The 13868-nt window shown below is 40.1% G+C and overlaps 2 protein-coding genes across 3 annotated transcripts; one reads left to right on the plus strand and one right to left on the minus strand.

Annotated features, from left to right (window-relative positions):
- Positions 1 to 464: 464 nt before the first annotated feature.
- LOC131166150 (uncharacterized) lies at positions 465 to 2260 on the plus strand. The gene is made up of 2 exons (XM_058124463.1): positions 465 to 1082; positions 1511 to 2260. The coding sequence occupies exons 1-2, from the start codon at positions 999 to 1001 to the stop codon at positions 1907 to 1909; spliced, it is 483 nt and encodes a 160-aa protein (XP_057980446.1). The 5' UTR covers positions 465 to 998; the 3' UTR covers positions 1910 to 2260.
- Positions 2261 to 2736: 476 nt separating this feature from the next.
- Positions 2737 to 10424, minus strand: LOC131166014 (RING-H2 finger protein ATL3-like). Of its 2 annotated transcripts, none has more exons than XM_058124227.1 (2): positions 10142 to 10424; positions 2737 to 4372 (listed from the first exon to the last, which is right to left on the minus strand). In XM_058124227.1, exon 2 carries the CDS (start codon positions 4138 to 4140, stop codon positions 3142 to 3144), a length of 999 nt encoding a protein of 332 aa, XP_057980210.1. In that variant the 5' UTR covers positions 4141 to 4372; positions 10142 to 10424; the 3' UTR covers positions 2737 to 3141. The 2 variants fall into 2 exon arrangements, with proteins under 2 accessions (XP_057980210.1, XP_057980209.1); XM_058124226.1 differs by lacking the exon at positions 10142 to 10424 and adding an exon at positions 4504 to 4768.
- Between the last annotated feature and the right edge of the window lie 3444 nt (positions 10425 to 13868).

The following is a 13868-nucleotide window of genomic DNA, read 5'->3' on the forward strand; positions in this document are numbered from 1 at the left end:
TAATAAATTCAGGATTGATCTTGGTGCAAAATTAAACTAAAATCTCCTATTATCAGAAGCCTTCCCAATCTGTCATTTCTATCATGTGAACTTGATTAAGGTCTATTAAACATGTCATCTAGGCATCAATTTTTTTTTTTTAAAGTTGCTTGATTATCATATAACACTAAAAAATAGACTTTATATAGAATAAAGTGAGGGTTATGGTAATGTGCAGTAAAATGAATGAAATTAGCAAAAAAAAATTTTAAATTGCATAATATTAATTGGGTGAGTTACGTGCAAAATTTTAAACAAGTAGTTAGAGGCATTTAATAAACAGAACTTCAAGTGAATTAAATGCAATTTTTTTTCCCATTGAAGGAAAATACAAAATCACAGAGGACTTAAAGGAATCTAATCTCACGAGGGTTAATACACAAAATTTTGCCCTAATTACATTCTTCTTCTTCCTCGTTTTTGTTATTCTCATTGTTGTTGACATTTTGTGCTTCCCATTTTTCACACCAGCGTCCTTTTATTTTATTTATATAAAAAAAAAAAACATAAAGCAGCCACTGTCATTGCATTTACCAAAAGTTTTGCAGAAGCAGTGGGAATCAATGAAATGATTAGAGGATCTAATTTTCGCTGGCATTGCTCCGTGTTTCCTTCTTCTTTCCTGAAACACTATTGTTAGAACCCAGGAAAAATGGATTTCATTTTTCGTCTTCTTACTCTCTCTGTTCCATTTGAAAGTGTGAACTTTTTTCTTCTCCCCCAATCCCATCCCACCCTTTTTCTTTTTTGGCTGTAATCAACATATTAATTGGATTCCTGTTGATGACTTTAAGCTCAAGAAGAAGTTTGGAGATGATTTGAGCAATCAAAATTTGATTACAAGAAATTAAATTTTCTAAATTTAATTTCCTCATTTCTTGTGCCTCTTTCTACTCATCCATTAATTTCTTCTTGAGGTGTTGATTTGCAGTTGTTTTTGTTGTTGGGTTCAGACCAAAATGATGAGATCCCCAGGACACCCAAACTATGAGAGGGGCAACTCTGCTGCCTATGTATTTGATCCCCAGGTCAACTTCTCACGGGTATAGTTCTCTCTCTCTCTCTCTCTCTCTCTCTCTCTCTCTCTCTCTCTCTCTCTCTCTCTCTCATTATTTATATCTGCTTAAGATTTTCACTTTGAGCTTGTGTTGAAGAAACTGTAGTAGACTTTTTAATTAAGCCAAAGAAAAAGAGGAGAAGAGAAGAGGAAGAAGAAGAATATAGCACAATTCAGAACTTCTTCAAAATTCCCATCTTATAGTTTAGTTGACAAGTTAAGTGTTTGATGTCAATTCATGTTGTCCATATCGCCATCAGAAATGCTAATGACCATAGTGGCTCATGTGCTTTTGTTGTTTATTTGATTGTTTCTTGTTAATGTAGATATGGAAGTCACTATCTTAATTATTACTCAATGTGCAACTTCACGGTCTTCACCCATTTGATTTTGTCAAGCTTTGCCCTTGACCAGGTCTTGGAAGAAGCCAGAAAACATGCGAGGGAAGGGAATGCCGAAGTCTCATCACCATATCAGGATAAGCCCACAGAGAAAAACATGAACAAAGTGAACAAAAATAGCAAGAAATCATGGAAAAATTCCCTGTTTTCATGGTGGAAAGTTGAGAAAAAGAGCAGGCCTGATATGGAGCCGGCAAGGGGTTTGTATGCTCCGAAACTAAGACGGGGTTATGCCTCCGGTCCAATATTTGGGAGTAGAGAGAACGTGGAGCGCAGGCCTTGGTGCCCATCATCTGGATTCCGGTTCAACCCAGGAAAGAGGGAGCAGCAGAATGCAATACCTTATATGCATCTTGACCAGCTTGATCCTCATGCTGCTCGGACCTATGGACCTCTTTACTTGGTAACATAGTCATTCTGGCATACACCAAAAAGCCCATCAATGGAAAATGGACAATGGACTTGTTTACCTGGATCGATTAATCAAGGTTATAGCTTTATAACTCCAATGTATTTTGCAGCCATGCATTTATTTTTTCAATTGAGTTCCAAAGCATTGGCGAAAGTGTGAAACTCGGATAGAAGTATGAGTTGAACCTTAAGATATGTTTGTTTTCTTAGCAGTTGAAATCAGGAAGTAGGAGGAAGAGCAATGGAGAAAACATAGAATCCATTGAGCAAACAAGTATTGTAAACTCATTGTCATAAGGGTTCTCATTGTCTAACAGTTTCCTTTACCTTGCAAATTTTAAAAATGCATCTTTCACATGAGGTTCATCAAGTCAATTTTCAGCCAAACTTTTGAATTGTGGACAATAAGCTACTATTGCTAAGATGTAAAACGTTCAAAACTTAGCTTTGACAAAGCTAAAAGCAAGAGTCAACTTGGAGGACTCATCGATTTTGACCCAAGTCTTCTTAACCATGCATGACTAGCAGCCTCCCAAGACCAAATGCACTAAGTGTTTGAAAAGAAAATTCAAAACCAGATAAGTGTTCAAATTTGATCAAACAATCTTAATTCCATTTTGAAAATAAAAACTTCTTGTCAACACAGGGGACTTATGCGTTTTTCCCCCCCAAGGTTCTCTATTATCAGTGGATTTGGGCGTACATTGAATCAATCCAGTATGACCTGAAAACAAAAGTTCACTGCAATAATAACTAAGAGGTGAATTTCATTTTAAAGTTCAGACGCATTCACTCAGACCAAAATAACCAAAGCTTGAAGACTACCAATGGAAACAAAAATTTGAAGTTGTATTAAACGTCTTCTGCAAAAGAGAAGAAGATGGATTGATTGATTGATGTTTGATGCATTTCCACCACCCAGAGAAGCGGACTATGCTTTTTCTCAGCTGACATTGACAATACTCATGTACAAATCAAACTGTATTGCAGAAAGCAGAGATGAAAATGTCCTTTACAGCAGATGGAATGAAGAGAATTCTATGCCCTGCACTCTTCATTGTTTGTGTCTCGAGTTGAGGTTCATCTCCGGGAATCAAGAACAACCACCAATTGATTCAATTCCCATGATAAACTAGAACTGGACATCTAAACTGTACGCCTAAATTCTCAAACACCCAAAGCTGAAGAATAAATTACGACAGTCTCTCTCGTTTGCATAAATCTTCACCATCTTCAGCAATCTGAGGTGGGTTTAGAACTCTGCCCTCTTCCTGAAACTTGCTCAACATCATCGCCGGAGCTGGTGCTGCAGGGGACGATCTTTTTATCCCCTCTGCTTAATAACCTCTTCAGCGACCGCAGCCGGGTCGTCATCGGTGATTTCGCTTCTTCCTCAGAACACCTAATTGCCGAAGGCGACGGTGCTGAGAAACTCTCACTGTTTATCTGCCTGGGTATGTCAATTACCAACATTCCGTCTTCCCTGTTCCCTGAGCCCGAAAAGGAGGAAGAAGAAGATGATGATGGTGATGTTGGGGATTGAGAAGAAGGCCCCTCTTCTTCTTCTTCTTCTTCGAAGGACGCACCCGGCAAAACCCCGGACCTGACTTGGGTCTGGTTACCCCAAAAGAGGACATTTGTGGGGAAGTTGGGGGATTCGGTCGAGTACACGCCAACAGCCACGCTTTGATCCGCAGACTGAACAGTCTCAGCCGATTCGGAGCCGGTCGGAACGGAGCAGGGTTCGGCGCCCGCGACGGGGTTCCGGCACAATGGGCAGGTGGAGTGGGACTGGAACCACATGTCGATGCAATCGACATGGAACCCATGATTGCATTTGGGAAGGAGGCGAGCTTTGTCCCCTTGGGAAAGTTCGCACAGGCACACGGCACACTCCAATCCGTCCTTGAAGTCCTCGGGGTGAAAGATTAGTACGGGAAGAGATCGGAGGACAGAGGGATCTAGCCCTTTGTGCAGGGCGGCGATGCCCTGATCTTGGCCGGGAGCGAAGACGAAGCGGCGGCGCCGCCGCCGAGAGTCACCGGAGGAAGACGGGTTGCTGTTGATGTCTTCTCGCGAGCGCCACCAGAACCATTTGGCGTAGAGATGGAGAAAAAGAACGAACACCACCACCAGAAAGAGCACGATAATGGCTGATACCATGATCTTGCCCGTTAAACCGATTGCCCCCGTGCTGTCCAAGTTTCCGCCCAAGTCCGACGAGCCCCCCATGATCGATGCCAGCCCCCCTTGCTCGAATGTGATTTTTCTGCAATTGATTTAAACCTCTCTCTCTCTCTCTCTCTCTCTCTCTCTCTGATTAGATAACAAAAATAGAATTCACCTGCTACAAAAGTTGGACCTCAAATGTATCGGGAGGGACTTCCAGGTAAGGTCCGCCTCGCGTCAGCCGTAAGAGTTCTCCAAGACCCAGGTGAAGATCGCTTAGTGTTGCTTCTGGGGACTGAAAAATTCAGAAGAAAGACAATAAATACTGGGAGAAGCAAAGAGAAAGCAAAGTTTGACTCAACACAGAAAGAGAATTCAAAGAAGAAATGCTCAATTTGGAAGGAGGAGTTTGTGATGGATCCATACCCAGTCAACAGAAGGCTGCTGCTCTCCTTCAATATCTACGGCGCCGGCTGCCCTGCTCCGTCAACATTTCCGGCTCCACCTGCTTTGCCGGAAATGTTGACATTTCCGGCCGCCCATTGTTGAATTTTTTGCTCCCGCTTGTGTGTATATATACATGTGTGTGTGGTGTTGTAAATCAGAGTGCAGAGTGTGCAGAGTGCAGTGCAGTAAGAGATAAGAGAGAGTTGAGTGAGTGCTGAGGGAATCCTCCTCCTCCTCTCTGTTTATTTTTCCCAGCAAATAATAATCCCTCGCTCCCGTGGACGTAGGCCGGAATTTGGCCGAACCACGTAACTCCTGTGTCAATTTTGTGTGTGTGCTTGTTTACTCATCTTATTCATCAATTGATTGATCGGTAAAACCCAACAAAGTGGTATCAGAGCGTCCAGGTACGCCGGAGTTCACCAAACAGAGGTGAACAGAGGAGAAATTCTATTTTCTCCCAGTTTTTGAAGTTGCTCAAAATCCCAAATTGAGCCTTCCATTGTGCAATTCAGCTCGAGACGATTCCAACGGTGTAAACCAAGCCTCAAACGGACACCAGGGTAAGCCCCACGCGCCCCCACGCGCCGGCGAAGACTTCGGGACGGCGACACGCGCCTGCACGCGTCTTCCTCGCCCGATTGGCGAGATCCGACCCGCGTGCCCGACCCGTAACCCGGCACAGTGAACCGCGACCCGGATCCACGACCGCGACCCGGATCCGTGCTCGAGATCCGACCCGCCTCCAACCCTCTCCCAGACGCCGCGTCAGCGTCCACGTCAGCGGCCGCGTCAACGCCCAGTCAGCAACCGGTCAAACGCCACGTCAGCACCCGTTGACCAATTTTGACCAAAGTTTGACCAGGCCTTTCAAGGCCATTTCAGGTCCGTTTTTCGAACAACTTAAGTCATTTCCAGGGTTTTTGACCGTTCCGGACGCAACCGTATATTCGGTTTCTTGAGATTCTGCCCCAATTTTTCTGTACAAGCAAGTTAGTGCTTAAAATCAATGGAGGAATCAGACTCGGGTACTATGATCAAGCTCACAGCCTCCAATTACACTCTGTGGAGGTCTCGGATGGAGGATCTCCTTAATTGTAAGGATCTGGCAGACCCTTTGGATTATAAAGGTATGAAACCAGATTCCATCAAAGATGACGATTGGAGAAGAATGAATAGAAAGACCATTGGTCAAATCAGACAATGGATTGACCACAAGGTATATCATCATGTCGCACAAGAGACTGATGCTTATAGCCTTTGGGAGAAGCTGGAAAACATGTACCAGGCCAAGACTGCCCGCAACAAAGCCATGTTAATGAGACGGCTTGTTAATCTGAAGTTAAAAGGCGGGACCTCTATAGCTGAACATACTAGTGAGTTCCAAAATTTAGTAAATCAGCTTTCATCAGTAAAGATGGATCTTGGCGATGAAGCAGAAGCATTGTTGCTTCTTAGCTCCTTACCAGATAGCTGGGAGACATTGGTCATCACTCTCAGCAATTCAGCTCCTGACGGCAAACTTACCATGGCGATGGTAAAAGATGCTTTATTCAACGAAGAAGCCAGGAGAAAAGAAACAGGTGCAGAACAGTCACAGGCCTTTGTTACTGAAACCAGAGGCCGACCTCAAGAAAGTACCAGTACCAGAAGTCGAGGTAGAGGTAGAGGCAGAAGCAAATCTAGAGGAAGATCCCAGGATCGCAGCAGATTCAATGATGGTAAAAGTTGGCAGAGAGGGAAAATCTCGTGCTACTATTGTGGCATTGAAGGCCATATGAAGAAAGATTGTCGAAAATTTCGACGGGATCATGGTCAAAGCCACCAGCAACAAAAGAAGGAGGAAGGTGAGAACTCGGTCACCTTAACTCAAGATATATCAGTTTTCTCTATTGATGAAGATGCATGCTGTCATATTGGGAACCACGACACTGAATGGGTGGTAGACACAGCAGCCTCCTACCATGCCACTCCTCACAAAGAATTCTTCACGATGTATAAATCTGGAGATTTTGGTACAGTAAAGATGGGGAACACTAGTTCTTCTCAGATCGTGGGAATCGGAGATGTGCAGATTGTAACCAATATTGGTTGCACCATAACATTAAAGGATGTGCGACATGTCCCAGACCTTCGGCTAAACCTTATTTCTGGGGCAGCCCTTGATAAACAGGGCTATGAAAGCTACTTCGGGAAAGGTACTTGGAAATTATCAAAAGGTAATTTGACAATAGCACGAGGACGCATTTGCTGCACATTGTACAAAACGCAGGTGAAGATTTGTACTGATGCCATCAATGCAGTGGAAGATGAAGCATCACCAAACCTATGGCACAAGAGACTCGGACACGTAGGAGAAAAAGGACTCCTTACACTGGCGAAGAAGACATTTATAAAAATCACAAAAGGTATTGCCTTAAACCCATGTGATCACTGCTTATTTGGGAAACAGCATAGAGTTTCATTTAGTTCCTCTATGAAGAGAAGGTCAAAGCCATTGAGTTTGGTACATTCTGATGTATGCGGACCCATTGAAGTAGAATCAATCGGCGGCAATAGGTATTTTGTTACCTTTATTGACGACGCTTCAAAGAAAGTGTGGGTATATTTTCTGAAAACAAAGGACCAGGTTTTTAAATATTTCAAGGAATTTCATGCTATGGTGGAGAGGCAAACAGGGAAGAAATTGAAGTGCCTCCGGACAGACAATGGAGGCGAATATACTTCCAACGAGTTCAAAGCATACTGTACTGAACGTGGTATTAGGCATGAAAAGACGGTCCCACGTACCCCACAACATAATGGTGTAGCTGAGAGAATGAATCGGACCATTATGGAAAGAGTTAGAAGCATGCTCAGTATGGCTAAATTACCTAAGCCATTCTGGGGGGAAGCTGTTCGTGCCGCATGTTACCTTATTAACAGATCACCGTCAGCACCACTTAACTTTGGAATTCCAGAGAAAGAATGGACCAGAAAAAAAGTTTCTTACACTCATCTAAGAGTGTTTGGGTGCAAAGCTTTTGCATATATATCTAATGAGCAGAGGCAAAAGCTCGACGCGAAGTCCATTCCATGTATCTTTATTGGCTATGGAGATGGTGAATTCGGCTACAGATTATGGGATCCAGAGAGGAAGCAGGTCATCAAATCGAGAGATGTGGTTTTCCATGAAAACCAGGTGTTTGAGGACTTTGAACCACAAACAAAGTCTAACCAGCCTAGTTACGGTGCTCCTGTCATTGTAACAGATCCTACACTATCATATTCTCCCACAAACCATGGAGAATTGCAGGATGATCCTTTGGAAACAGATGTAGAAGGTGTTGAGCAGGGGGAGCAACAACCCCCTTCACCAGAAATTGCAGAATCATCACAGCAGTCAGATGATGAGGTATATCCTCCTCCAGAAGAAGCTGAGCCCAGAAGATCTGAAAGAGGTCGTATTCTGATTCCGTCGAGAAGATATCCAGAATCAGAATATCTTTTACTCACTGATGAGGGGGAGCCAGAAAGTTTCCAAGAGGTCCAATCTCATACCGACAAAGCCAAATGGATAGAAGCTATGAAAGCAGAGGTGAATTCTTTACATAAGAATCAAACGTATGAGCTGGTAAGACTTCCCAAAGGGAAGAGAGCACTAAGGAACAAATGGGTGTTCAAGCTTAAGAAAGATGGCAGTGGAAAAATTGTGACGCATAAAGCCAGATTGGTCGTCAAAGGTTTCGAACAGAAGAAAGGTGTTGACTTTGACGAGATATTTTCGCCAGTAGTGAAAATGACAACAATTCGAGTCATACTCGGATTAGTAGCCAAGATGAATCTAGAGCTTGAACAAATGGATGTGAAGACAGCCTTCTTACATGGTGACTTGGAAGAAGACATCTACATGGAGCAACCAGAAGGATTTGAAGTTCCAGGGAAAGAACATCAAGTCTGCAGGTTGAAGAAAAGTCTCTACGGTCTTAAGCAAGCACCGAGACAGTGGTATAGAAAATTTGATTCTTTCATGGTGAGTCACGGATACAAGAGGACTGCAGCAGATCAGTGTGCATATGTTCAGATATTTCCTGATGGTAATCTTGTCATCCTACTACTCTATGTTGATGATATGTTGATCATTGGTCAGGATACAAGAAAGATCAACAAGCTAAAGATGGAGTTGTCTAAATCTTTTGAAATGAAGGACTTAGGCCCAGCTCAGCAGATCCTAGGCATCAGGATCAGTCGCGACAGGAAAGCCAGAAAGCTATGGTTATCACAGGAGAAGTATATTGAACGGGTAATTAAAAAGTTCAACATGGAAAGTGCCAAGCCAGTAAATACTCCACTGGCTAATCATTTCAAGCTAAGCAAGAAGTTGTCTCACTCATCAAGGGAAGAAATGTCAATAGTCCCATACTCATCAGCAGTTGGAAGCTTGATGTACGCAATGGTATGTACGAGACCAGACATTGCCCACGCTGTAGGTGTTGTGAGCAGGTTTCTTTCCAATCCAGGGAAAGACCATTGGGAAGCTGTGAAATGGGTTCTCAAGTACTTGAAAGGTACATCGGGATTGTGCTTATGTTTCGGGGAAGCTGAACCAATCTTGGAGGGTTACACTGATGCAGACATGGCTGGTGATCTTGATGGAAGAAAGTCCACATCAGGTTTTTTGTTCACCTTTGCAGGGGGAGCTGTATCATGGCAGTCAAAATTGCAAAAGTGTGTTGCCCTATCCACAACAGAAGCAGAATATATTGCCGCAGCGGAAGCTGGGAAGGAGATGTTGTGGTTAAAGAGGTTTCTTCAAGAGTTAGGTGTCAAACAGGAAGAATACAAGGTACATTGTGATAGTCAGAGTGCACTGGACTTGAGCAAGAATTCAATGTACCATTCCCGAACAAAACACATTGACATTCGCTATCACTGGATACGCGAAGTGATGGAACAACAACTGTTGAAGTTAGTCAAAATTCATACTAAAGAAAATCCGGCAGATATGTTAACAAAGGGAGTAACCTATGAGAAGCTCCAGCTATGTAGGGATATAGCTGGGATGGATGTCAATTGAAGATTAACATATTATTCTCCTCCTATGGGTATGGAGGGGGAGAATTGATGGATCCATACCCAGTCAACAGAAGGCTGCTGCTCTCCTTCAATATCTACGGCGCCGGCTGCCCTGCTCCGTCAACATTTCCGGCTCCACCTGCTTTGCCGGAAATGTTGACATTTCCGGCCGCCCATTGTTGAATTTTTTGCTCCCGCTTGTGTGTATATATACATGTGTGTGTGGTGTTGTAAATCAGAGTGCAGAGTGTGCAGAGTGCAGTGCAGTAAGAGATAAGAGAGAGTTGAGTGAGTGCTGAGGGAATCCTCCTCCTCCTCTCTGTTTATTTTTCCCAGCAAATAATAATCCCTCGCTCCCGTGGACGTAGGCCGGAATTTGGCCGAACCACGTAACTCCTGTGTCAATTTTGTGTGTGTGCTTGTTTACTCATCTTATTCATCAATTGATTGATCGGTAAAACCCAACAGTTTGGAAGTTGGAAGGAAGAAGAAGAAGAAGAAGACAAGATAGCTCGTGGGTTTTCCTGAGAAACACAAGGGAAGGAGTGTGCGAGCAAATCACCAAGTCTCTCAACCCCCAACCCAATTGGAAGAAGAGAAAGAAAAGTGAGGGGCACGCATTGGCACTGGGGGCGGAACGGAGCTGCGGAGGCAGGCGGGCACGACTCTTCCGCAGTCTGATTTCTGGCGACGTTTGCGCTTCAAAGTTGGAAAATCAAAAAACCCCCAAAGAGTCAAAAGACAAACAGGCGTCAGCGTGGCCCCATGAGATCTTCAATCCCGCGCTCCTCATTTCCAATTTTCCATTCGCATTGGACTGCTTCAAGGGGCAGCCCATCCATTTTGAATTTAATTGAAGTTCTATTGAATTCAATGGAACCCATTTCCACTCTTTTTATTTTATTTTATTTATTTATATAAAATTACATTAAATTTTATTTAAATTTACTTAAATTAAAATTCATGTTCTCAAATGTAAACACGACCCCAAGGAATAAGGGCACCATCAGCCATCTCATATTATGTACAAATATTTATATAACAAATCTATTTTAGGTATTAAATTCTTCGCAATAGAATTTAAATGCTCATTTTCTTAGAGAGAATCGAGAGATAAATCACGGTGCCAAACTTTATTTGACTATTGAGATCTATTCTTAAACCCTTTTTCAACTCTTGAGATCACATTGCTCGCAAAAAAAAAAAAAAATTAGATCAACTACTCCATCGAAATAACTGACCTATTCTTTTATCCTTCTTCAGTTAAATGTTAAGTTTAATATTAATTAAAAAAAAAAAAGTAACTCACAAGACTTGAATCCTAACATTTAATAGCAAACTCTTAAGTCAACTAACCAAGCAACCTCACAAACATTGTTTGTACGAGTGTTCAAACTTTGATAAAAATTGTGTTGATAAAAATTTCATGTGAAATTTCACTGTATCATCTTAGATTGTTACACAAGACACTATTTTAATTAGTTGTTTCATATGCAATATAGGATCAAAGTAGTTCTTATATTTTTTACATACGCATCATATAATTTAATTTTTCATTTCATTTCACTCTCAACTTATTTCATTCAAGCGTGTCAAATATTACTCACGAGATATCTAAATTTTTTATATACAAAGTTGATATGATAACCTTCACGGAATTTCTCGCAATTGTATAAATAATATGTCAATGTAGTAGAAGCGACCAAGATGATGTTATAAACAAATAAACACGATAACAAGATGGAGTAAGCATGATTATAATTAAGACAAGGCATTTATTATGGAGGACAAACTTAATATACATTATGAGAAGGGAAATAATTTATTCAAAGAATAAAAGGAAGACAAATTAAATGGTTGGCAAACAAGCAAAGAAATTGTTGTATAATTGATATAATTAATGAGAAATTTTAATGTTAAGTTATTTAATCTCATTATATGTTAGACCCTCAATTAAATTTATGCATTTTAAGTGATTGCCAACTTATTTAATCTCATTATAAGTTAGATTGTCAATTAAATTCATGGATTTTAAGTAATGGTCAACCTATAATTATTTATTTAAGTTAAAAAAAATTTTTAGACACTCAAATTCAGGATTTGATTGATTGTCTAAAATATAACATAATTAAACAGACGTAATAAGTTCTTATAATTTTTAGAAAGCATTATTTCAAATTGAAAAAATTAATATGATAAGAGTGGGTTGAAATTGGACCCATCTGTGGGCGATTTACATCTGATCTACGTGTGTTGAATTGATGACTACATGTGTTAGACCTTGTTAATTTGTGTTTGAGTCTGATTCCTTCAAAATAGTTAAGCCATGTCTTATGCGTGCGTGGATTAAAGGACTCACATTTATTTGTTGAACCATGTTATGGATCACAGTCCCTGACCATCCTGAGCCTACATGGCAGCAGATGAGAGGTGGGTGCATGGACCCCACAATCCCTCTTCTCGTCCCTTATGCTGGCTGCCACATGGACTTGATATCACAAGTTTATGACCTTGACAATTTTCCATTTTTAATCAAAGGTGCAAGTAATTTATCCATATAAAAAGAAAATTAAGGAATAATAGTGCATCCACATAATAAGAGGCTGAGAAGTGTTTTATACTGAGAAGTGATTTGATTGGTTTTATACAGATTTATGAAAATAAGATTATGATACTGTGTGTTGTGAAAACCGCAATATAACGTTGGCAAGATATGAGGAGGTCGTTATATTGTTGGTTATGAAAATTGCAATATAACGTTGGTAGGTTATGAGGAGGTCGTTATATTGTTCATTATATAAATACCAATATAACGTTGGTAGGATATGAAGAGTTTGTTATATTGTTATTATATAATACTATGTAAATTGCAATATATATGAATTAAGAACCCTGGTGGACCAATTATATATAGAGCACGGTACCGTAACTAGCAGAGAGTGCAACCACACTAGTCTGGTATGATAGTGTTGGTGGTAGACAGTCGATTTGGCCTACGGAGTGTTGTGGACCGCCCCTGGAGTCCAAACCAGGGTGCGATAGGCAAATCGTACTACAGACATATATTAACGTTGACTTAACCAGGTGGTAGTCCAGCCATGGTTAAGTCCATCCTTCGGGCTGCACAACCCGGCATGGGGGGAAGCATGTTGTTAGCCAGTTAGCTCTACAAGGGAGGTTCTTATATCTATATATGTTGATTTATTTACATAGAGAAATTTGTTAAGTTAGAGCGTGTTTTGAGAAAAGTATGTATTACCAAAAATATCTACATATATGTGTATGCATGAGTACAGTCTCCATATATGATTTCTTAGTTGAAGTTTATGATTTAATGGGTATGATTTTGATACACTAAAACTTATGTTGTCACACACTGATTTTAACATATTCCATCTTATTGAGAAGTGTTTCATCCCAACAAATATTTTATCGTTTCAAGACCTTGTGGGGATTGAGTTTAGTGCATCAGAGCAGGGTATATATATATATATATATATATATATATATATATATATATATATATATATATATATATATATAGTGTTATTGAAAGTAAGTACGGGTGAAAATTTTCATGTATACAGTTAGACATGTTTTTGTGTAGTGGGTTGTAATAAGGTTTTTGGAGTATTTATGAAAATATGATGGTATTAGAACTCTGGTATTGTATTCGGGAATTTTGTTTATGATTCCGCTGCTTGGTTATGAAAATGAGATTTGAACAAGTAAACTCGGTACCCCGATGTGGTACGGGTCGTACAACTATGGTATCAGGGATTGGAAAAAAAAATGGTAGAAATTTCTGTTCATTACAAAACATGTATAATTAACACCATATATTAAAAGAGATTATATTAGAAGGGTTTTCATGTCTTTTAAATGTTTGGTACTATTTTCTTGTGAAAATAATATTATTTTTTTATTTCTACTTTTTTAAATAATTACAAAAATATGCACATTATTTTTCAATTTTTCAAATTTATATAGAAAAGTTGAAGAACATCTTTTTATTATTTTTCTAGATGTTCAACTCTTACTTTGCATATGGGAGTATGAGATTCAAATCTTGGATTTTGATTTGTGTAAATTATACACAAAATTTCTTCTAAATTCACATAGATCCAAATTCAAATTGTAAAATCAATAATTTTAAATATTACCATACATATAAAAATTAGAAGATTGGGAAATAACTTGTTTTATTTGTAATTATTTTAAAATATAAAAATCAAAATAATTTTGCACATTAAAATAAACACTTTAATTTTAACCTTTTTTAACGCGAC

This window comes from Malania oleifera, chromosome 10, assembly GCF_029873635.1.
Source record: "Malania oleifera isolate guangnan ecotype guangnan chromosome 10, ASM2987363v1, whole genome shotgun sequence".
NCBI lineage: Eukaryota > Viridiplantae > Streptophyta > Magnoliopsida > Santalales > Ximeniaceae > Malania > Malania oleifera.